Source organism: Chiloscyllium plagiosum, unplaced genomic scaffold (assembly GCF_037043375.1).
Source record: "Chiloscyllium plagiosum isolate Xiang-an unplaced genomic scaffold, Cpla_swu_hap1 HiC_scaffold_2, whole genome shotgun sequence".
In the NCBI taxonomy this organism is placed as follows: Eukaryota; Metazoa; Chordata; class Chondrichthyes; order Orectolobiformes; family Hemiscylliidae; genus Chiloscyllium; species Chiloscyllium plagiosum.
Genome location: NW_028270140.1, coordinates 129973885 through 130000343, shown reverse-complemented (window position 1 = coordinate 130000343; position 26459 = coordinate 129973885). Strand labels below are relative to the sequence as shown.

The 26459-nt window shown below is 40.8% G+C and overlaps 1 protein-coding gene across 1 annotated transcript in view; it reads right to left on the bottom strand.

The window, feature by feature from the left end:
* Positions 1-26459, bottom strand: part of enpp6 (ectonucleotide pyrophosphatase/phosphodiesterase 6) — a 46613-nt gene that overhangs the window by 7922 nt on the left and 12232 nt on the right. Inside the window, exons 2-6 of the mRNA XM_043705594.2 lie at positions 25948-26127; positions 24452-24563; positions 7176-7317; positions 5211-5390; positions 2094-2231 (exon numbers count right to left, since the gene is read on the bottom strand). Of these exons, the coding sequence (XP_043561529.1) occupies positions 2094-2231; positions 5211-5390; positions 7176-7317; positions 24452-24563; positions 25948-26127 (752 nt within the window). The remainder of the gene's footprint in view (positions 1-2093; positions 2232-5210; positions 5391-7175; positions 7318-24451; positions 24564-25947; positions 26128-26459) is intronic.

Sequence of the window (26459 nt, the reverse complement as noted above, 5' to 3'; positions counted from 1 at the left end):
GCAGCGTGTTCAATTTCCCAGATTATTCCTCTGGAGTCAGCCATGCCTTCTTTTTTGGACTGCAACAGTTTACCAAGGCAGCTCACCACCACCTTCTCGAGGCCAATTAGAGACAGGCAATACATGCTGGACAGGCAGCAATGCTCTCATCCCGCAAAGGATTGGAACGAAAGCCAAGGATTCCACAGGGTCCCCACACACACTTCCCATCCATAACCGCAGAAATAATTATCTGGCTGTCGGAAAATGCTGACCAACGTCAACTCAGGAATTAATCTGAAAATCATGGGACTTAACAAAGAGCTACTCTTACTTGCTTGTTTGAGATCCAAACAACCCTTTATTTTAATTGTATTTAACTCCATGAGCAGAATCATAGTCATTTGGTGTCAGTTGTAATATAAGGGATTTCTAGAAGCTATGCAGCAAGACTGTTCCCATTCCATGCAGCATAATTCTACAATCCACATTGAATAGAACAGTACAGCACAATAACAGGCCCTTTATGCCATGATGTTGTGCTGAACATGCATTAAACTAATCCCTTCTGCCTGCCCTCGGTCTGCATCCCTCCATTCCGTGCATATTCATGTGCTTATCTATAACGACCATATAATTTTTGCCTCCTCCACCACCATCGCCCCGGTATCACATTCCAGACACAAATCACACTCTGTGTAAAAACCTTGCCCCTCACATCTCCTTTGAATCTATATGACAACAAATATTTTTAAAAATAGATCCACAGGTTGTTAGATCAGATCAATAAATTAGTGGCACATTTTAAACTGTGTTTAGAAATGATAAACAATCTGTTGTTTGGTTTAGTGATCTGACACAAGTAGTTATAAAGCCAACAATTCACTAGATTAATACTTGACAGTCCAAGGTAATTGCTGTGATGTGGAGGTACTGGTGTTGAACTGGGGTGGACAAAGTTAAAAATCACACAACACCAGGTTATAGTCCAACAGGTTTACTCGGAAGTACTAGCTTTCAAAGCACTGTCCCTTTGTCAGGTAATTAGTATTGTCATATATATCAGATATTGCTGACATTTTATGACTATCTTTTACATGGTGCAGTTATCTACTTATCTGTGCTCTATGATTTGCATTTCTGTGTACATTTAATGTCTATTCGTCCTTTGTACTTAAGAGTTTGGAATTAGCAGTATTCAATCATAAATATGATTAGCTGGTATAATTAAAGTATTACTATAAAAAAGCATACCAAAGTCAAAGGTCATCTGCTTATGTTTCTGATTTGGCTTCACATTTAGGTTATGCTATCTAAGAAATTGTTAAGAATCCAATGAAATTGGAACAAATTGCTCTCTTACGTATATTCAAGTCTGAATATAAATGTTAGTAGGGTTCCATGCTATTGTAGATAATTACACTTAAAGCATTTGACTGTACAATGTCACCAGCCTCCAATATCAGCGAAAATAAATCTCTTTTTGGCTTGGTTACATTTTCACTCCTGCTAATATTTACAGTTTCACATGACAATGCTATTACCAACTGAAGGAATTTGCGACATTGCAGCACAGTGGCTCAGTGGTTAGCACTGCTGCCTCACAGCGATTCCAGCCTTGGGCAACTGTCTATGCAGCGTTCACACATCCTTCTCATGTCTGCATGGGTTTCCTCCAGGTGCTTTGGTTTCCTCCCACAATCCAAAATGTGCAGGTTATGTGGATTGACCGTGTTAAATTGCCCATAGTGTTGAATGGATGTGCAGGCTAGATGGATTAACCATGGGGAATGTAGGGTTACAGGGATAGGAAAGAGGGGTGGATCTGGGTGGGATGTTCTTTGGAGGGTTGGTGTGGATTCGATGGGCCGAATGACTGCTGTGACGATTTCACAAGTAAGCCAAATACTTCATGCAAGATGATAAATTATTGAACTCTTTATCTTAATTTCAAATGCTAGTTCTGACAACAAGCCAACTAATTCAAGGAAAGCAACACTTCATGACTTCTAAGAGACGTGGATGTTCAGAATGCACAAACTGAATACAAATTTGTCACTTCACAATGCAAACATAAAGACTTTCTGACTTAGAAAATTATTATTTCACCATACCTCAGAGATAAACCATCCTTCTTGAGCGAGCAGAGTAAGTGGTGCTACAAATTTGCCACCTTTATAATGATATTTATCTGGAATTTCATCTTTCTTGTACACGTTCATCTCTTTAACTTTCTTAAGGTTGCTATACAACTGGTAAAATCAAAGAAATTACATTGGTCACGTAGAGTTGAGTTACCTCATTCAAAATACCTTAATCAAACTGAAGCTTCTATTATTAAAATGCAGTGTTTGAATAGTTTATGAAATGAATGATTTCACTTCAGAACAGTTGCAAGATAACCGGCTCTTGTATTTTTCCATGTCCACCAAGACAAACTAGGGATGAACAGTTAACAAGAGAGAAACAGTTACATTGTGTGGCATGAAATGTCCACAGGATATTTAGATCAGTTGTTGTTTATTCTAGGAGTGAGGAGCTGCCCTTAAATAGATTTAAAGTGTTATTTGGTCTTTGCTGACATTTTATTTATTGCATTGAAAGCATGTTACAGGCTAATTTGGACAAAAAAAATGGACCATTAGGGGTAAAGACTTGCAGCACGATGTTGATCTGATCTTTCTAGCCCTACAATAATTGTGCTCACCTGATAAAAATGTCTTCCTTCTGAGAAGAAGATCACATTAAAATATTCACACAGGTTCGACCTGCCCCGTTCAAAGCGCTCTATGGTGTAATACCAATTCATACAGATTGTCCAAATTTAATTATTAGTTTGTCATGAGTTAACTGATTATAGCCAATGTGGTAGTTCAGAGGACTACAAGGTAGAGTTATTAAAAGTACAGTGAGTGCCAATAGGTTTTTCAAACCATTTGTCATGAATCTTGTACTTAAAGAGAGCAACAGACGAAAGATGAAATGTGAGAGTAAGCTAGCTAGTAATATAAAAAAAGATGGCAAAGAGTTGTCAGGTATCTAAAAGGTAAGAGAGAGGCAAGAGTAGACATTAGACATGGGAAAATGGGGGTGGAGATGTAGTAATAGGGAACAAGGAAATGGCAAATGTACTGAATACTTTGCATTAGAGGAAGTTGCCTGCAGCATACCAGAATTTCAAGAGAGTCAGAGAATTCAAAACTAGGCAGCATTTTTTAAGGTGAGAGGAGAAAGATTTAAAAGGGATCTGACAGGCAACTTTCTCATACAGAGGGTGGTTCATAAGTGGAATGTACTGCCAAAGGAAGTGGTAGATGCAGATACAGTTACAACATTTAAAAGCCAGTTGGAAAGATTTAAAGGTATATGGGCCAAACGTAGGCAAATCGGACTAGTTTAGTTTGGGAAACTTTGTCGGCATGGGGACAAGTTGGACCGAAAGATCTGGTTCCGTGCTGTATGATTCCATGAGTGTCGCGACCATCATTAAACAGCTGGGGAAGCTGAAAGGTCTGAAGGCCGATAAATCGCCCAGACCAGATGGACTACCCCCCAGAATTCTGAAGGAGATAGCTAAGATGATTGTAGAGGCTTTGGTGGTGATCTTTCAGGAATAACGGGAGTCAGGGAGGGTCACAGAGGACTGGAAAATGGCTAATGAACCACCCTTAGCCACCCTTAGGGTGGGTGGTAGATGACAGCAAACTATAGGCCAGTTAGCCTGACTTCAGTCGTTGATAAGATTTTAGGGTCCATTATTAAGGATGAGGTTGCCAAGTACTTGGAAATGCATGGTAAAATAGGGCTGAGTCAGCACGGCTTCATCGAGGTGAGGTCATACCCGACAAATCTTTAGAATTCTTTGACAAGGTAATGAGCAAGTTAAGCAGAGGAGAGTGAGTGGACATGATCTATTTGGATTTCCAGAGGCCTTTGATGAGGTGCCACATAGGAGGCTGCTAATTAAGACAACAGCCCATGGTGTTCGAGGAAAGATACTGGCATAGATAGGGGATTGGCTGACTGGCGGAAGGCAGAGAGTAAGGAGAATGGCATCTTTTTCACAATGCCAGTTGGTGTCTAGTGGCATTCCATAGGGATCAGTGTTAGGACCACAACATTTTACATGGTACTTTAATGGCCTGAATGAAGAAACTGAGGGCAGTATTGCAAAGTTTGCAGGTGACACAAAGTTTGTTGGAGGAACCAGTAGTTAAGGTAGTCGTGAGGCTGCAGAAGAACTTGGGACAGGCTAGGAGAGTGGGCAAAGAAGCGGCTGATGGAATACAATTTATGAAGGTGTGAGGTTATGCACTTCAGTAGGAAGAATAGAAGCACATAATATTTTCTAAATGTGGACAGGCTTTGAAAATCAGAAGGACAAAGTGACTTGGGTGTCCTCGTTCAGAATTTTCTTAAGGTTAACGTGCAGGTTCAGTTGGCAGTTAGAAAGGCAAATGCAGTGCTAACATTCATTTCAAGACGGAATACAACAGCAGAGATGTACTGCTGAGGCTGTATAAGGCTCTGGTTGGACCACATTTGGAATACTGTGAGCAGCGTTGGGCGCCATATCTAAAGCGGGATGTGCTGGCATTGGAGGGGATCCTGAGGAGGTTTACAATAATGATCGTGGGGATGCAAGGCTAGTCATATGAGAATTAATTAAGCACTCTGGGTCTGTACGTGACAGAGTTTAGAAGGACGAGGGGGAATCTGATTGAAACTTACAGGATACTGAAAGGCCTGGAAAGAATGGACATAGAGAAGATGGTTCCACCAGCAGGAGAGACTAGGACCTGAAGGCAAAGTTCACAGTGAAGGGGTGACCTTTAGAATTGAGATGAGGAGGAATTTCTTCAGCCAGAGGGTGGCTAATCTGTGGAACTCTTTGCTGCAGGGGCCTGTGGAGGCCAAGTCATTGAGTGCATTAAGATAAAGATAGATAGATCCTTGGGGATAAAAGGTTATAGGGACCAGGCAGGAGAATGGGGTTGAGAAACTTGTCAGCCATGATTGAATAATGGAGCAGAATTAGTGGGCCAAACAGCCTTATTCTGCTCCTATGATTTCTATTCTTATACATAATCCTGACATTCTTATAGGATGTTTTCCTGCTGACAGCATGGCATTAGCAATTTTTCTCAGTGCAAATCAAATTGACGAATCTTGAAATCTATCCTCAGATCCCTTGTCCCACTCAGATACATTGCAATGAGTTTGTTGCCTACCTCATTCAGTTTTCCTTCTTGAGGCCACAAACTGACTATAGGCCCTCGATCCATCATGTTCAGTACATCTGACATCTTTATGTACTTATCAAGTTCAATGACCTTCTCGGTCCAGAAAATGTCGGTCATTCCATGGTCCGAAAACAGAATAACATTCAATTCATTCTGGAGACCCAGTTCCTGCAAAATGTGCAAAAGAGTAAGTCCTGAGTTTGTTTTTTCCCTTTCCATATATTACAAGAAGAAGTTGCAAACAATTTAAAGTAATTTTACTGCCTCAGGTGAAACTACAACTAATACTTAAGAGCAATAATTGGATTTAGGTTTCTTTTCCCCATGTATTTCTGAAGTACATCAGCAATAGGTGTCCCTGGTATGTGCTGGAGATGAAGGAGTTTGCTAGCTGCTCTGTAAACTTAGGAAATGTATGCCCAAATGCAAACCATGTGCCACTGCAGCAGCTTTACTCAGGACCCTGACCTACAACCTGCCAATCCAGCATTTCAGTTGCCAAGCACAGAGCCAGGTCAGACAACGATGAGCTGAATGACCTCCTTTCGTACTGTAGCCATCCTATTAATTCATAAATAATGCTACCAAACAAAACAGCATGTTGATACATTAGAGGTTTATACAATCATATTTTGACACAGTCAACTTAGGGTAAAAGATGTGACATATCCTGCAGTCACATGCCTCATTTGGATAAGCCTGGCTGGTATGATTATTACAGATGAAAGAAAGACTTCCAAGGATTTGCTATGAAAATGTTGCAGGGTAAACTGAGATGGTACATGGTGTATTGAGAAGACCCTGCAAGGTAGTTACACTGAGTGACAATGTCAACCCTCTTTGAGTTTAACATGAATAGACTATAAATCTTCCAAAATCCCAGAATGTGGGGTACAGGTGTTGGGTTACATATCATAGAGCTGCAAATTTCACATCATTTCCAAGGTAAAAGGGAATTAAGGTCAAAAATAGCACTTTTTCCTAGATTCAAGGCTAATGTGTTTTATGTTAACACGAGGAAGAAGGCAAAGGAAGCCTTTTTGAGATCAGGATAGCGGCTTCTATATAAACCAGTGAATATCACAGGCAGACAGCAATGAAGAATAAGCATAGAAGGAAACGTTCCTCTCTGTAGTTTAAGATATGAGTTGTGTACACAAAACTGTGTAGTCAGTCATAATTTTACAGTAGAAATTTCTGAACATCAAATCTTACATTAATCTCCCCGCTACTCAATGGGAAATTCAAATTTTAAACATTGTGAGTATTTAAGATTTGTAAAAATGTTCACAATACTATGGTTCACATTGAACAATCAGAATGACATCTTCAAACTGTCAGCACATTGTTTCATGAGAAGCAATTTGAATTCACATTAAAGGATCAATCTCACCCTGCTTCAATACAATTGCAGATGATACAAAGCCAACTTTAAACAGTTCCATTTCAATTCTTTTCTGGCATAAAAATATAACTTGCCAACTAATTATTAGTATATCTGCATTTAGTAGGTTGACATATTTTACCTTGAGGAATTATAAGAAACTAAAGTCTTGCATTTATGTAGCAACTTTGTGGGATTTGAACCTACAACATTCTGATTCATGTGAGTGAATCTGATTTGTTGAGCCCTGGCCGAAACAGATTTGTTAAGCAAGGCTTAAGTGTACACACATTGAGTATTGTGATTTTGTCTGATAGTTTATAAGGGCCAACTAGAAAGAAACATTAACTTCAATGGAAATGAAATGTAGCAGGATGTAAAACAGACTGCCAATCACTGCCTCCCATATTGCACTATCGCACAGAGTCAACAAAGTCAACATAATTTTGTAGGACTCTAAAGATGTGTTCAAGCATCCACTGATTGAAGTAAAAAGTAGATCTCCTCAGAAGTATAATTTTGTTGATGAAGCAATCAGTGTATAGATTGACATGTGTCATTTTTCTGACCTTAATTTTCATATTCATGCTTCTTAAAGTTTCATCCAAACTTTTGGTGGCTTCCTTCCTCTGCTCTGACCAAGGACCAAAATGATGACCTTCAACATCATTGCGCTCATAGTACACTGCGGCCATGTCTGCTTTCCCCTGCCTAACCAAAAAGCAAGACAGTTAATTAAAGGCAGTCCTTTCTTTAACACGTATGAATCAACTTCTCCTTCATGACATTATGATATTTTTGGGACCACTGAAACATTTCAAATGGCTTAAATTTACCTTTTTTTGTACTGATGTGGATTTTGCTGTCACGTCCAACAATAATTTCCCATTGCTAATTGCCTTTGAACTGACTGGTGTTCTAGGCCATTTTAGAGGGCAGTTGAGAGGTAACAATATTCCTGAGTTTTTGGAGTCACATGTGGACCAGAACCAAGAAGGACACCAGATTTCCCTCCCTAAAGAGTATTAGTGAACCAGATGAGTTCCTCTGATAATCAACAATGGTCATTTGACAAACTGCCAACTCCCCATTTCTATTGAATTCAAATGTCACCATCTGTAGGTGGTATTCTAATCCATGACCCAGAACATTAGCCTGGGATTAACTGACATTATCATTACACCACTGCCTCCTTCATTGGAAATACTTCACGATTTGTAGCTGTGCAACAATCATAGTAGTTTCACAATGCATCGAAAAATTCACAAACCTGGTGTGACCATATTCCTTTTCTGACATAACCAAGTGATGGTGTTCTATAAGGGATCTAGTACCATAGCATAGATTCCAGATACATCTTTCTCTGGAGTCACAGGAAATGACAATTTTTGATAGATACTGTTTCCTCTCATTACCATTTGGAGTATCTGTCAGCCAGAACATATTCCAACAACATATGAATCATGCCATCAAGAATCTACCAGGACATCTCTATATCACAGTTTGGACAAAGTTTGGACAAAGGAACCGTATTGTTGAAGAGGAGAGTGTGAAATGGACTGTAAGCTAGAGGAGATACATGTTAGGAAGGAAGATGTGTTGGACATTTTGAACAACTTGAGGATAGACAAGTCCCCCGGGCCTGATGGGATATATCCTAGGATTATGTGGGAAGCAAGAGAGGAAATTGCAGTACCGTTGGCAATGATCTTTTCATCTTCACTGTCAATGGGGGTGGTATTAGGGGACTGGAGAGTGGCGAATGTTGTGCCCTGTTCAAAAAAGGGAATAGGGATAACCCCGGGAATTACAGACCAGTTAGTCTTACTTCAGTGGTAGGTAAGGTAATGGAAAGGGTACTGAGGGATAGGATTTATGAGTATCTGGAAAGGCACTGCTTGATTAGGGACAGCCAGCACAGATTTGTGAAGGGTAGGTCTTGCCTTACAAGTCTTATTGAATTCTTTGAGGAGGTGACCAAGCATGTGGATGAGGGTAGAGCAGTGGATGTAGTATACATGGATTTTAGTAAGGCATTTGATAAGGTTCCCCATGGTAGGCTTATGCGGAAAGTCAGGAGGCATGGGATAGAGGGAAATTTGGCCAATTGGATAGAAAACTGGCTAACCGGTCAAAGTCAGAGAGCGGTGGTAGATGGTAAATATTCAGCCTGGAGCCCAGTTACAAGTGGAGTTCCGCAGGGATCAGTTCTGGGTCCTCTGCTGTTCATAATTTTTATTAATGACTTAGATGAGGGAGTCGAAGGGTGGGTCAGTAAATTTGCAGATGATACGAAGATTGGTGGAGTTGTCGATAGTGAGGAGGTCTCTTGTCGGCTGCAAAGGGACTTCGATATGATGCAGAGCTGGGCTGAGGAGTGGCAGATGGAGTTCAGCCCTGCCAAGTGTGAGGTTGTCCATTTTGGAAAGACAAATATGAATGCGGAATATAGGGTTAACGGTAGGGTTCTTAGTGAGGTGGAGGAACAGAGGGATCTTGGGGTCTATGTTCATAGGTCTTTGAAAGTTGCTACTCAGGTGGATAGAGCTTGTAAGAAGGCCTATGGTGTATTAGCATTCATTAGCAGAGGGATTGAATTCAAGAGTCGTGAAGTGATGTTGCAACTGTACAGGACTTTGGTTAGGCCACATTTGGAGTACTGTGTGCAGTTCTGGTCGCCTCACTTTAGGAAAGATGTGGAAGCTTTGGAGAGGGTGCAGAGAAGATTTACCAGGATGTTGCCTGGAATGGAGAATAGGTCGTACGAGGATAGGTTGAGAGTGCTAGGCCTTTTCTCATTGGAATGGCGAAGGATGAGGGGTGACTTGATAGAGGTTTATAAGATGATCAGAGGAATAGATAGAGTAGACAGTCAGACACAGAGTGTTACAAGGGGACATAAATTTAAGGTGAAGGGTGGAAGGTATAGGGGAGATGTCAGGGGTGGGTTCTTTACCCAGAGAGTGGTGGGGGCATGGAATGCACTGCCTGTGGGAGTGGTAGAGTCAGAATCTTTGGTGACCTTTAAGCGGCAATTGGATAGGTACATGGATGGGTGCTTAAGCTAGGACAAATGTTTGGCACAACATCGTGGGCCGAAGGGCCTGTTCTGTGCTGTATTGTTCTATGTTCTATGTTCTATGTTCCATCAGGTTATGGCAGCAGCAATGAACCATGGTTTTGTTTTCAAGCATAAAATACATCAAATCAACATGAGCTAAATCAATTTCTTCAGTAGAATCTACTTGTCAACCAGAATTAGACCTAACCAAAATGCAAGAGGTTTAGAATATTCCTACGCTGGTGGATTTTTTTAAACATTTTATCTGAATATGTTCCAGACATTGTGATCAGGACCTCCTCTTTAAGATTTCCTCCACAAATCACACCACACATATGGCAGGTAGTCACCAACATATTTTTAATCTCTTAAAAATACTTTATCATCAAACAATATTATGATCTCTCAAAGTCAGAAGTCACACGACACCAGGTTATAGTCCAACAGGTTTATTTGAAATCGGAAGTTTTCAGAGCATGCTCCTTCATTGGGTGCGATGGTTACTTCATCTGACAAAGGAGCAGTGCTCCAAAACCTTGTGATTTCAAATAAACCCATTGAAAGATAATCTGGTGTCGTGTGATTTCTGATTTTGTCCAGCCCAGTACAACACCAGCACCTCTACATCATGATCTCTCAAAGGTGACCATGTTGAAAGTAGATACACCCCAAATGTCCATTGCAAGCCTGTTTGTTTCCAAGGTCCTAGTCACACCTCAGACTAACTGACCCAACAATGAAAGAGAGATTCTTGTTCCAGTTTTTGAAAAACATACTTATTCAGTATGCATTTGACCTACATACACGCTGCTGGCTGGGGTTTGAAAAATTGCAAACATTGTGTCCTTGTTCAAAGGAAGTTGCAAACATTGGCTTAGCAAATACAGAGTGGTCAGTGAAGCAGAAACTTTGAAAAACCGTTATTTGGGATAGAATTAAGACGTAAGACCATAAAAAATGGAAAGAGGAGTAGAATAGACCATTTGGACCCTCAACAGAATTGTGGCTGATCTGATATTTCCCCATATTCACTTTCCTGCCTTTACCCCTTAACACTTCATTCCCGACTGAACAAAAATTTATCTATCTCAGCCTTAAATATATACAAGGACTTGCTCCCACAGCTCTCTGTGGCAAGCAGTTCCAAACACTCACAACCTCTGAGAGAAGTAACTCCTCCTCATCACAGTCTGAAATTAGCACCCCATCATTCTTAGACTGTCTTTTGGTCCTAGATGTTCCCATGAGGGGAAACGTCCTCAGCATTTATGATGTTAAGCCACCTAAGAATCCAATACGATTCAATTATATCACCTTTCATTCTTCAAAACTCAAGTGAATGGAGTCCCAATCTGTTTACCCTTTGCTCATAATACAATACCTCCATACCAGAGATCATTCTCGTGAATCTTCTCTGAATATCTTTCCATAAAAAGAAGGTTCAAAACTGCTCACCGTACTCCAGATATGGTCTCACTGTACCTTGTACAACTGTAGTAAGACTTCCCTATTTTTATACTCCAACCCATTTGAAAGGAGGGCCAACCTTCCATTAGTTTTCCTGATTATCTGCTGCACCTCTGTGCTAGCTTTCTATGTTTCCCGTAAAGTATCTCCAAGTCCCTTTGTGATCTAGCTTTCTGCAGTTTTTCTCCATTTAAATAATGTTGTCTTCTTTTGTTCTCCCTTCCAAAATGAAGAATTTCACATTTTCCTCCACTTGCTAACTTTTTGCCCATTTAATTAACCTATCAACATTTCTCTGTAAATGCTTTATATTCCTCTCACAACCTGTCCTAACACCTATTGTTGTACTGTCTGCAACTTTGCCTACTGTATATTCACTTCCTTCCTCTAAGTCATTAATTGTAAACAGTTGTGGTCTCACCACTGATCTCTGTGGAACCCCACTGGTCATTGGTTGCCAACCTGAAAAATAACCCCTTACACCCACTCTCCATTTCCTGCCCATGAGCCAATTTTCTACCATGTCAATACACTATGTCCAACGCCGTGGGCTCTTATTTTATGAATTAACCTTTAGTGAGGTAAGTAAAAAGTTAGCTAATTTTTTCAGAGTCAGCAAGGATTTGTTAAGGAAAGCCGAGGAGAACTGTAAACTGTGAGGAGAACAGTGTAGAACTTCAAAAGGACATTGATACTTTGGCGGAATGGGAGAATAGGTGGCAAATGAAGTTCAGAAGTTCAGAACAGATAGTATAAAATATAGGTTACTATCCTAAAGTGCCTACAGGAGTAGACAGCCTTGGATGTATACAGGACGACCCCCATATCTGCAGAATCATTTCCCGCGGTTTCAGTTACCCGCGGTTTACCGCAGCCTGAACATATGACATGGAGCCTTCCAGAACCAGGGACCGGGGGCTGCTGGGAATGTAAATTTCCCATTTAAATGAATGGGTTCGCTCCTATCCGGGGTTTCAGGTTTCCGCGATAGGTCTTGGAACATATTCGCCCGCGGGTACTCGGGGGACTATGGAGGCCTAAGCAGGGTGACAAGTGAAAGAAAATTAAGGACAATAATCACAGGAAAGACAGTAAAATGCAAAAATAAAAGATAGGGTAATCAAGGGTGAGAAGTAAATAGAGTCATAGTTTAAAGAAAAGTTGGGATGATTAAAAATGGCAAAAAGGCAAGCTGAAAGACTTTGTATCTTAATGCACAAAGTATTGTATAAGGTAGATGAACTGACAGTGCAAATCAAAGTAAATGGAATTGATCTCACAGTCATCACAGAGACAGTGATCCAAAATCTTTTTCTGGTTCTGTCATATTCCTGTTACTTTTCATAGGGATTGTACTATATTATTATCCTGTGCAATTTTAGAACTAATACAGTTAACAGCTCATAACTATCAGTGAATTTAATTTCCAACAAGTGAGCCGAGCATTGACTCACTTGCATAGTTATTTTACAGCAACTCAGCAGGATTTCGATTTCATAAGAAATTAGTGTGAAATTTTTAAACATTGTGATGTGGACATCTCTCACATTCACCCTTCCATGTGAACCTCACAGGAAGCATTAATGCGGATGGACATAATCCATTGGAAATCTCACTGACCATGTCTCTCATCCTCCCTGTGTTGCAGGTCAGATAGAATATAAAAACCTGATATTGGCAAAAGTGAAGAACCTAAATGCAGGTTTACATAGTGAGTGATTGTTTTCCATTGGGAAATCACACTACAGCAATGTATCCCAATAATAGTTCTTCCTCCCCAGTCCACCCAGAGGGTTGGCTGTTCCAACAGCACTAAAAGTAGCAGATGATGTGCTAAGGTTGCATCCATGAGATTTGACAATATGATGATTTACAGCAGAAATTTGACAAAGTTACCAAGGAGGCAAAGTGCCACAGTTCTCATTGAAATGCTTTGTTCCGTTACACAACTGTGGTTCTCATTCTGATTCGTTTTTAAAATTTAATTTTATTCCTACTTGTAGCATCCGCAATGAGCTGAGCAGCATTATCTTTAATTTGCTCCTTGGCATTGATAGCTCAGCCAGCACTTATTGCCCAGAGGCCAGTTAAGATGGGGTAGGGGCAGCAGATTTCCTTCCCTAAAGGAGGATAGTGAACCAGATGGGTTTTCATGTCAATGGTTAGCTCGTCTCCATTAGGTCAGCACTTTATTCCAGATTTTATTGAATTTAAATTTCACCATCTGCTATAATGAGATTCAAACCCAAAACCCCAGAGCATTTTGCATTCTGAATTGCTAGCTAATGACATTACCACCACACCACTAGCCTTCCCATTTCCTTGTTCCCTGTGGTATAATTTATAATGAAGAAATTTCTTGTGACATTCTACAAAACAAAACTGAAACAGCAACCTTGCATGTAAACAAAGAAATAATATGCCCGCTGAGAAAAGAATCATACAAAATGTGTTACTAGCAGAGACACAATTGCTGGGTTTTGGAGTCTTACAATGGAATATACTTGGCTCAAACTGAAAGTTTTTCATATGTGTGAAGCAAGATCAAGGCCAAAACAATCTTTTTAAAAGCAATATTGGGGCGGCACGGTGGCTCAGTGGTTAGCACTGCTGCCTCACAGCACCAGGGACCCAGATTCAATTCCCGCCTCAGGCAACTGTCTGTGTGGAGTTTGCACATTCTACCTGGGTCTGCGTGGGTTTCCTCCGGGTGCTCCGGTTTCCTCCCACAGTCCAAAGGTGTGCAGGTTAGGTGAATTGGCCATGCTAAATTGCCCGTAGTGTTAGGTGGATTAGTCAGGGTAAATATAGGGGTGGGGTGGGTTACTCTTTGGAGGGTCGATGTGGACTTGTTGGGCCGAAGGGCCTGTTTTCACACTGTAGGTAATCTAATCTAACATCTGGACACTGTTGATGAGTAGACAATCAATTTCAGCTGAACTGTCATTTACAAATTTCATTCAGTGATCATGTCAAAGCCATCAGCAAGCTATGGTGCACATTTTAGAAGGACTTTGCTTTCCACTAAAATAGGACATAGCATAAACTGATCAGTTTGACATGAAAAGCATCAAGCATTTGTCTCAGAAACAAGCTTTAGCAATTCAAATAGGATTTAGTGATATAAGACAATCTTTCTTTATGCATGTTCTTCAGATGACAAGGACACACACAATGTCAATTACCCATACAAGGGCAACGGCAACTCTAGCATTTTAATCAGTTGTCCATTCTTCACATTTGCAATTGGATAGTGACTCTGTTCTCACTTGACACTTTTTTTTTATTGAAGATTGTTGAAATTTGAATTATCTAGCAAAAGTGCAAATTGCTGTTATATTCTGCCATATTTGTCTTTAACCAACATTAATCTGAGACCTTTGGTGCCATATAAAGTGGTACATTCAACTAAAAAGATGTGGAAAATCGATGAAAAATGATTAACTCAGGAATGAGTGGAACTGCTTCCTCTGGCTGCTATGGTAGGTCAGAGGTTACGTAGTTTGAAGTGAAGAAACGTCTCTACCATCAACAATGCACGGTTCAGGAATACAATGAATACAACTCAAGAAATTCAACTCCATCCAGAAGAAAGTAAATTGGCAGCCTCTGCACCAGAAGAGTTCTTGAAACATCCTCTCTCTCTCTCTCTTTCTCTCTCTCCACAGATGCTGCCTGACTGGCTGAATGTCACTAGCAATTTCTGTTCTTATTTCCAAATTCTAGCATCTGTAGTGCTTTGACTTTCTGAAGTTGAAGCTAAATACCAAAGAAAATTGTGGTTTCTGAATTTAATATGAAAGGCAGTATGAATTCAGAAGGTTAAGTTGCAGTATGTAGATGTGAAATATAGCCCAATTTCCCCTCTTTCTTTGGAAAATAATCCCTATTTCTACAGCTGTTTTAGATTGTATTCAAACAAAATTCAATCTCAGTTTTTTCAGCTGAGTTACTCAAGTCCTGAAGAATGTTAAGTCCCAAACTGGGTCATCACACAACGCTAAATTAATCATCTGCACAACGTACAGATGTTTCCAAGATGTTATGTAATTTCCCTGATGGCTTCTTCTAATTACTATTTATATCTTATAGTTACAGTGACTGATTTGCACAGCTTTTTCATACATATGATAATAAAGATTTGATGCCATCTGTGATTTAATTGCTTTCATCGGGCAAGCACTTTGCAGGTTTGCAAACATGTCCAACTTGTTTTTATGTAACTCACAGTGTAAAGTGTAAGTGGTTTCAACTTCACAAGAAGATGACAATGTTTGTCCTCCTCCTGTCCCTTTTATCTTCAAATGTTATGTGTTCATTAAAGTCATTAGATCATCAGAAATTTGTTTCCCGCAACTTGCACAAATTCAATTTGAATCCCTACTCAGAAGCAATCTTACTGTTTGACATATTTACCTTTCAACTGGTATTTTGACTGTTCATCAATATACAGCAATGTGCACCCACATCCATGAATGAAATAAATAAACCAGAATCAATTTGGCTGCAGTAATGAAACAATATGGGTAGCATTATTTTATAGAAAACATTCTATATGTCTCTAAATAGTTGGAAAGATTTAAAGGAACAAATTAGATCGGAAATTATAGAATTGTCATTACCATTATGTTTCCAGCCCAATGAGGACCAAGGTATTTTGGATCTGGTCCTAGGTAATAAGATGGATCTAGTATCAATCAAACAATGTTTAGGCTAATGTGATCATAGTATATTAAGGTTTCGTTAGGTTGGCTATTGAAAGGTCAAATAGATTATTGGAGGATAGGCCAATTTCAATGGGGTGGAAAGGGAACCTGTCCAGGTAAAATCTAACTGAAGATTAGCTTGCAAAACCATAACTGAGTCATGAATTGCCTTTAAAAAGAAGATAGTTTGCTGAAGTAAGTTGAGGAATTTACTGCTGATGGAGATATGCAAAACGTACGAAGCCAGAACTTCCTTTATAACGCAAGAGAAAGAGATTAAGATGATAAAGGGAAAGGGTATTTATGTAGGTTGCTTATGCAAGTGATAGCTAACTTTTTTAACATCCATTCCTGACAGTCCATCCCATTAGACATGAGGAAAAGGTTGCCAGGTAATACCTTAACTACGTAAGTTTAAATATGGTACCAAAATCGGTAAAAATAGCTGATCTCAGAACAATGCAAGGTATTCAATTAGGTATCAGACCGCAAAACTGGAAACCCATGATCAAGAGAATGAAATTGTTCACGCTGCAAGGCCTTCACCAAGTTCAAAATGAATTTACTGTCACAATCCTAGCTAATCTTGAATTATGCGGCAATTGTATTGTCATTCTGCATTCGCTGAGGGAGTGTCCACATCAAGGTCACCAAGGAATTGTCAAAACCAATCAATTCCTTAAGGAAAAAGTATTATTTCCAGGCACTACAGAGTGAAAAATTGATCTGTTTTTATCATGTCAGGCAACCACAGTTGGAAATCTCTTCAAGATGTTTGAACTGCCTCCAGGACCATGGATTGAAGAGATTTGATTTTGCTGGTTTTCATGATGCTGAACACCTGCTTCTTGTCTTTGAATTGATTTCAGCAGGTTCCCAGTTTGTGAAATAGTGATGTTGATTCTCATAAAAGCAGTCATCCCTGACCTTGATGAGTTTTAAGCTTGTTTGTGTTTCCTCAAATGGTGACATGAGACAATGAATGGACATTCAATACCAATGCGGTCAGTGAATTTGCTAACTCATCAAAAACGTGCACCCATTAGCCCACAGCTATGGAGAAGTCATAGAGTTATAGAGTCCTACAGGAAGGAGACACCCCTTCGACCTGAAGTGGTACATACCAACCGAAATATCCATCCACGCTAACCCCATTTTCCCATGTCCTTCTAAATCTTTCCTATCCATGTATTTGTCTAAATGCCTTTTAAATGTTGTTAATGTACCTGGCTCAACCACTTCCACTGGCAGCTTATTTCATAGAGGGTTATAAAATCATGAGGGACATGGATAGGATAAATAGACAAAGTCTTTTCCCTGGGGTGGCGGAGTCAAAAACTAAAGGGCACAGGTTTAGGGCGAGAGGGGAAAGATATAAAAGAGATCTAAGGGGCAACTTTTTCACGCAGAGGGTGGTACGTGTATGGAATGAGCTGCAAGAGGAAGTGGTGGAGGCTGGTACAATTGCAACATTTAAGAGGCATTTGGATGGGTATATGAATAGGAAGGGTTTGGAGGGATATGGGCCAGGTGCTGGCAGGTGGGACTAGATTGGGTTGGGATATCTGGTCAGCATGGACAAGTTGGACTGAAGGGTCTGTTTCCGTGCTGTACATCTCTATGACTCTATGACTCTATATGCATGCAACCCTCTGTGTAAAAAAGTTGCCCAAGGATCCCTTTTATTGCTTCCCCTCTAACCTGAAACTGATACCCTCTAGTCCTTGATTCCCAATCCTGGGGAAAAGACTGAGTGCATTCACTCTATCCATATCTCTCATGATCTCATACACTTCCAAAAGAGACCCCCTCGTTCTCCTATGTGCTAAAGAAAAATGTCCTAGCTTATCCAACCTCTCCCTATAACTCAGACTCTTGAGTCCTGGCAGCATCCTTGTAAATTTCATCTGCACTCTTTCCAGTTTAATAACATCCTTCCTATAGCAAGGTGACCAAAACTAAAACTCCAACTGCGGCCTCAGCACTGTCCTGTACAACTGCAACATAACTTCCCAACTTCTGTACTCAATGCCCTGATCAATGAAGGCCAGTGTGCCAAAAGCTTTCTTCACTGCCCTGTCTACCTGTGACTCCACTTTCAGAGTACGACACACCTGAACTCCAAGGTACCTCAGTTCCACGACACTCCTTAAGTCCCTACCATTCACCATGAAACTTCTACCTTGATTTGACTTTACAAAATGCAATACTTCACACCTATCTATATCAAACTCCATTTGCCATTTCTTGGCCCATTTCCCCCACTGATCAAGATCCTGCTGCAATTTCTGAAACTTTCCTCACTGGCCACAATACCGCCTATTTCAGCTTACTGGTCTATAGGTTTCTCTGTACAGCCCTTCTTGAATAAGGGCACAACATTTGCTACCCTCCAGTCTTCCAGGACCTCACCTGTGGCTAACGATGATGCAACTATATCAGCCAGGGCCCCTGCAATTTTTTCTCTCGCCTCTTGCAGGGTTCTTGAATATATCTGGTCAGGACCAGGAGATTTTTCCACCTTCATACATTCTGATACACCCAACACCTCCTCGACTGCAATATGGACTATCCCAAAGATATCACCACTACCTTCTCCAAGTTCCAAAGTCTTCATATCTTTCTTCATGGTAAACACAAAGGAGAAATATTGATTGAGGACTTCGCCCATCTCCTGCAATTCCACACATACATGTCCACTTTGGTCCTTGAGGGGCCGTATTCACTCTCTAGTTATTCTTTTTCCTTTAATATACTAAAAGAACCTCTTCAGATTCACCCTAATCTTCTCAGTCAAGGATACCTTGTGCCCCCTTTTCACCCTCCTGATTTCCTTCTTCAGTAAACTCCTGCATCCCCTATATATCTCCAGGGTTTCCCTTGATCCCAGCTATCTGTACCTGAGCCATGCCTCCTTTTATTTGCTGGTCAGAGTCTCAATATCTCTTATCATCTTGGGTTCCCTCATCTCGCCAACCTTGCACTTCACCCTCACTGCAACATATAGACCTTGCACTCTAGCGATCTCACTTTTAAAGGCCTCCCACTAACTGGAGGTCCCTTTTCCTGCAAACAAACCACTCCAATCAACCCCTGCAAGCTCCTGACAAATTCCATCAAAATTCACCTTGCCCCAATTTAGAACTTGAACCTGTGTCCCTCTCTATAACTATTTTAAAATTAATAGAACTATGGTCACTAGTCCCAAAGTGCTCTCCCACTGTCACCTCAGTCACCTGTCTGACCCTATTTCCCAAGAGAAGGTCAAGTTTTGCTCCTTCCTGAGTAGGAACTGCTCTATACTGCTTGAAGAAACTTTCCTGAACATACTCCACAAATTCCACCTCATCTAAGCCTTTAACATTTTGGCAGTTCCAGCCTATGTTAGGAAAATTAAAAGCCCCTACTATGACAACCCTATTGCTCCTGCAACTCTCCCCAATTTCTCTGCACATTTGTTTTTCTAATTCCCATTCAGTATTTGGGGCCTATAGTACACCCCAATAATGTCACCATCCCTTGAGAAGTCAAAAGATTTAGGCATACACAGCAGTTGAAACTTTATTGCTGGAACAGCACAGCAGGTCAGGCAGCATCCAGGGAACAGGAGATTCGACGTTTCGGGCACAGGCCCTTCTTCAGGAAGAAGAAGGGCCTGTGCCCGAAACGTCGAATCTCCTGTTCCCTGGATGCTGCCTGACCTGCTGTGCTGTTCCAGCAATAAAGTTTCAACTTTGATCTCCAGCCCTCACTTTCTCCAGGCATACACAGCAGGTCTTGGAAGCAAGAATTGTATCTCTCTCTCTCTCTCTCTTTTTCTCTCTCCACACAATTACAGAATAATTCCTCACTCAACTATTGGAAACCTCAATGACTGAACTTTCACAGCCATCTTGGGAGTAGAGAATTCCAAAGTTCATCATCCTCTGAACAAAGAAATTCCTCATCTCAGTCTGGAATGACCTACACCTTTATCTGGGATGATGTTTCTTGCCAGGGGAAGCATCCCGACAACATCCAGCCTGTCACATCGTGTAAGTTCCAGTGAGGAACATCACCTCTCAATCTTCTAAACTCTAGAGAAAGCAGTATTAGTTTTCTCAAACTCTCCTGATACGACTATCCTGCCATTCCAAAGATTAGTCTGGAGCACTCACTCTATGGCAAGCTTTTGGCTCCTTAGGCAGGGAGACCAACACTGTACAATGCACCAGGTTCAGTCACACCAAGGCTCAATACAATTACTCACCGACTTAGAAACACTTAGAGCACAGGATGCCATTCACCCATCATGTCCATACAATTAAACAAAGATCCAACAATACTAATTCCATTTTCCCACCTCTTGGCCCACAGCCCTGGAGGCTATGGCAATACAGATGAATCCCTCAAAACTTCTTAAATGAGTTAGATTAATTACAACAAGTACTAGTTATTTGTGTACTCAAGTACTTGGCAGTGAAGCTGACAAACCATTTGCAATTCAAATTGATTGCTACACCTTCAATTTAGCTTTACTGACTCATTATTAAGGACATCCAGGAAAAAAACAGGAAATTCAGAGTTACACTGCTAAAGTCAGGAAGGTAATGTTTTCAAATGTGATGTTCTTTTTGGAAAGAAAGGAACGATGGTACTTTGCTTTGTCAAAATGTATCTGACAAATCATCACACAGTCCAGGTCATTCAGGTGGTGGCAGTGACCTAGTGGCATTGTCTCTGGAACTGCAGTCTAAATCTAATCATTGTGGAATGTTCTGAAGAACAGGGTTCAAACCACACCATGGCAGATGGTGGAATGAGAATTCAATAGAAGTTTGCAACTAAAAGCTCATGAATCTACAGCCATGAAAATCCATTTACTTCACCAATGCTCTTTAGGTAAAAAAAAATGCCGTTCTCTCCTGGTCTGACCTACAAGTGACTGCAGACCCTCAGCAATGTCGTTGATTCTAACCTGTCTAGCAAGCAACTCAATTGCATCAATCATTAGACAGTCTCAAAAATGAAATGAAATTAGACAGACAACTGATCACTGGAAACAACGATGGCATAAACAGACAAGTTGATCCTGCTAGGTCCTTCTTATTAACATCTAAGGGCTTGTGCTAAAATTGGAAAGCTGCCTTACAGACTAATTGAGCAACAGCCTTACATAGTCTATCGAGAGAATTATGCCCTATAAGTAGCACCATCACCGTTCCTGGATATGTCCTGTCCCACCAGTAAGACAGACACAGCAGAGGTGGTGGTATTGTCTGGGACTCCACAACATTGACTCCAGACAACATGAAGCTTTGTGGCATCAGAACAAACCCCTATAGGGAAAAGTGCATTCCAATTACCACATCCTGTGCATTCCTGATCGATGAATCTGTACTCCTCCATGTTGAAGACCATTTGGAGGAAGCACTGACAGTGGTAAGGGTACAGCATGCACTCCGGGTTGAGGATTTCATGTCCACATCGATATTCGATCTGTGGCAGACTGGGTGAGGGAACCAACAAGTAAGAAAAACATACTGGACCTTATCCTTACCGATCTTCCAGCTACAGATGCATCTGTCCATGACTGTATCAATTAGATTGACCACCACAAGTTCTTTGGGAGAAAAGGTTCCATCTTCACACAGAGAATACTCACATTCATGCTCCATGCTGCTATCATCTTACTAATTGTGACAGACATTGAACAGATTTAGCAATTCAAAACTGGGAATCTATGAGGTGCTACAGGATAACAGCAGCAATGGAACTGTACTCCAGCACAATCCAAAACCTCAGGGCCCAGCATATCCCCACTCAACCACAGCCATCAAAACAAGGGATCAACCTTGGTTCAATGAACCCTGCAGAAGAACATGCCTGGAGCAGCACTGGGTATACCTAAAAATGAGGTAACAACCTGGTGAAGCTACCAAACAGCACAAGCCACATGCGATGGATAGAGCTAAGAGATCTCACAACCAAAGGATCAGATCTAAGCTCTGCAGTCCTGCCACATCCAATTGTGAATTTTGGTGGACAAATTAAACAACTTACTGAAGGAACAGTCTCCACAAAGAGTCTCCCTGAAAGATGGGTGAGCCCAGCACATCAGAGCAAAACATAAGGCTGACTTATTTGCAGCGATCTTCAGCCAGAAGTGCTCAGTGGATGATCCATCTCAGCCTTCTCCAAAGGTCCCCAGCATCACAGATATTGATCTTCAGCTGATTTGATTCACTCCACATGATATCAAGAAACTATTGAAGGCATCGCATACTGAAAAGGCTGTGAGCCCTGACAACAGTCCAGCAATAGTACTGAAGACTTGTGTTCCAGAACTTGCAACGCTCCAAACTGTTCCAGTACAGCTTTAATGCTCTCACCTGCCCGATAATGTGGAAAATTGTACAGGTATGTCCTGTGCACAAAAGGCAGGTCAAATCCAACTTGGCCAATTACCACCCCATCAGTCTACTCTGAATCATCAGTAAAGTGATGGAAAGTGTCACCAACAATGCTATCAAGCAGCACCTGCTCAGCAATAACCTGCTCAATGATGCCCAGTTGGGGTTCTGCCAGGGTCATTCAGCTCCTGATCTCATTACAGCCTTGGTTCAAACATGTACGAGAGAGAGAAATTCCAGAGATGAGGGAAGAGTGACTGCTCTTGAAGTCAAGCTTGCATTTGACTGAGTTTGGCATCAAGGAGCCCTAGCAAAACTGAACTCAATGGGATGACATGGAATGATGGCTATTGGAAGTCAGCCATCTCAGCTCCAGGACATCTCCAGGATGTAACCCTAACACTATTGGAGGAGTTCCTCAGGATAGTGTCCAAGGTCCAATCTGCTTCATCAATGACCTTCCCTCCATCATAAGGTCAGAGGTGGGGATGTTCACCAATGATTGCACAATGTTCAGCACCATTCATGACTCCTTCAAATTCAGCAAAACTGGTAATATCTCGGCTTGGGGTTTACATACAGCAAATACCATTCGTGCCACACAACTGCCAGGCAAAGACCATCTCCGACAAAAAAGATTCTAACCACTGACTCTTGATATGCAATGTTATTGTCATTGCCAAATCCCGCCATATGTATATTCTGGAGATTACCATTGGCCTGAAACTGAACTGGACTAACCATATAAATACTGTGGTTACAAGAACAGCTCAGAGGCTCAGAATCCTGGAGCTAGTAAATTACCTCCTGACTCCCAAAGCCTGTCCAACATCAAGATGGATTATTCTTATAAGACAGCTGATGGGCTGAATGGTCGCCTTCTGTGCTCTAACAATTCTATGATATATCATCTCAAAGCAAATAAATACTGGTCACCCAAAATGGTATTTCACAATGGCCTATCACAAAACATCAATGGCATCTGTATTCTCCACAGTATGTAGACTTAGTACTCCAAACCTCAACGTCACAACCTGATTCAAAGTCAGGAGTGTGATAGAATACTCTCCATCTGCCTGCATGAATACAGCTCCAATGACATTCAAGAAACTTGATACTGTACAGGAGCCTGCTTGATTGTCACCACATCCATAAACATTCACCACCTCCAATACCAACCCTGCCGAAATTCATCAAGGATCCCTAGACTTCACCTTCCAAACCCACAATCTAGAAGGACAAAGACACCAGTTACAAAGGAATACTGCCACCTGCAACTTCCCCTCCAAGCCAGTCACCAACCTGACCCAGAAATATATCGCCGTTCCTTCACCATCATTGGGTCAAAATCCTGAGATTCCCTTCCTAAGGGCATTGTGGGTCTACTTATAGAACATGGACTACAACAGCTCAAGAATGCAATTCATCGCCACATTCTCAATGGCAACAAGGGACAGGCAATAAACACTGGTCAGCCAGCAATGCCCATGAACCATGAATTAATAAATATATTTTTAAAGCTCTATAAACACTATTTGGAAACATTGATCGCTATCTCAGATGAAGGACTTGAGTTAAATGAGGCCTCACTTGATGTTCAATGATAGCTTACTCATGAGAGAAAACTTACACCAATCTTAAGTGACCTTGATCCAAGGTGCATCACTTTTATTGGCCAACAGATCTTTCATCTTACCACACATGACATACATCATACATGAGAGCATTGTTAAATTAATACAAAAGTTTACATACATAATAGTGTTACTGGAGAAGTTGAATACTCAAGTCATGCTTAAATTAATTGTTTACATAATTAGAAACAATTGATTAAATTATACGCTTCTCATCCACTAAGAAGAGGAAGGATGTTGCGCAGTGAAAATTTGCATTGCACGCTTCTTTCCATTTAAAGCTAACGTACAAATATGCACCGTGAGACTCGAGATTGAAATAAATGACACTCCAGGATATACCAGCAAGTACAGTCTGATTCAGAATGTTATTGCTAAGTTCTTACTATTTCTTCCCAAGAGCTTCAGAAAATTGGATTAAGGGAAATAAATTGCAGGGCCGCAGGGAAGAAGAGGAAAGTGAAATTAGATTGATTGCTCCTACAAGACTGAATGATCTCCTTCTGTGCTCTAACAGTTCTACGAGACATGATTCAACAGCAAACAAATAGTAGACACCCAAAATGGCTTTTCGTTATGACCTACCACAAAACATCAATGGCATCTGAAACAGCAGTCGAAAAATTTTTGTCTGATGGATAATAATAGTATTCCCGACAGTACGTAGGCTTGGTGCTCTGAATCTCAACTTCACAACCTGATTCAAACAAAAAAATAAATTGATGTAGTAGGCTCTTTTGTTTTAAACAGAGAGGCTCCAGTTCACTCATCATCCCCATATTCATCACCTACATTGGCTCTCAGTCTGAAATACTCAAATTTTCAACATTACAGACCCAAAATTACATATAACATACATACATACATATCCCTAGGAATGCTAACAGAAAGATCCTGCCATGGAATCTTTTAACAGGAGGTAGGTTATTGCACTGCAGCAATCACGCAGTTCAGCTAACCAGGAACACTCTCACTCTCATTGCCTGCCACGTATCAGAAGCCTTTACATGTTGCTTAATAACACTAGAGCCATACATCCTTGCACAAAATTACATGCGATTGTGACCAGGAAATCACACTATTTTAAAGATTGAAAAAAAGTAAATTACACTTGCCCAAGTTCCCAGTACTTTTTTTGTATCACTGTACAACAGTTTTGGCAGGGGTGACATGGTGGCTCTGTGGTTAGTGCCAGGGTCCCAGCTTTGATTCTACCCTTGGTTGACTGTCTGTGTGGAGTCTGCATATTCTCCTTGTGTCTTGCAGGGTTTCCCCTGAGTGCTCCAGTTTCCTCCCACAGTCCAAAGAAGTGCAGGTTAGGCAGATTGACTATGCTAAATTGCCCAAAGTGTTCAGAGATGTGCAGGCTAGATGGATTAGCTATGGGAAATGCAGGGTTACAGGGATGGAGTGGGTCTGGGTAGGATGCTCTTCAAAGGATCGGAATGGACTTGATGGTCTGAATGGCCTGCATCCACACTGTAGGGATTCTATGATTCACAATAGCACTAACCAGCACTTCATCAAGTATAGTCTAATACAAAATACAACATCGAGCCACATCATATGACCAGTATCTCGATCACAGAGGCATTAAAGGAGAAAAGCAAGTGAGAGGTGGAGAGTGTATGGAAAGGATTCTCGAGTTCAGGGTCCAAGGCACTTAAGGCACAGCTACTAAAGTGAATAAAACTAGGGATGCTCAACAGCCAGAAGCAGAGGAGCATAAATACGTCAGAAGGTTGTGAAGTGTGAGAGGCGGACAGGAAATATGGATACATTGACTATCACTCTGATTCTATTTGCATTTTGTTGAGGAAACAAAGTTTGTTATCTTGAAAAATATTATACATGGTTTAAATGTTTCATGCAAGATATAAAAAGCAGGAGCAAAGAATGGGAACTGCGGAGCATGGAAGATTAAAGGAAGTCAGATTGAGTTGCCTACTTGTACCCCAACTATACTCATTTGTTGATGGTGCTGCTGCTGTCAATTGTTGAAACAATTCAATGTTAAGTCGTTACATCCTGGTAAGCATAAAGATGTGAACATAAATGTTCACACATTGCCAAATACTAACCTGGCCAGTAATACATATAAACTTGTCGCTTATTCTTCATCATGGTAACCCAGATTGGCTCTGATGCTTCCCACCACATTGGGAGCCGACTATCCTCATTCTCACCAATTAGAAATGACTTGTTTGATTTCTCATCCCACATATAATTTCCGATCATCTGGTGCACATTGCAATAGTGTCCTGTAAGAATGGAGAAATCAAAATAAACATGAGACTTGTCTTCACAATCATTTCATCAGTCTGCCAGTCATTCTGATGTTTTGAATTGCATAATAATTACTCATTATGGACAAGATTTATTGATTTTAAATTTGCATTTCTAACTATTTTAGCCTATACCTTTTATTTTCTCTGAAAGTAAAGCTAACCTTTAAGTTAGTCAATTCAATTGATGATGTATGAAAATATAAAGGGACTCTGTCAAGTTAGTATGACCATTCATTGGCACTAAGCCTAACCTGATGCAGTCAAGTCATCTGATCGACTGTCTCTGAGGTTTAGCACACTGAGAA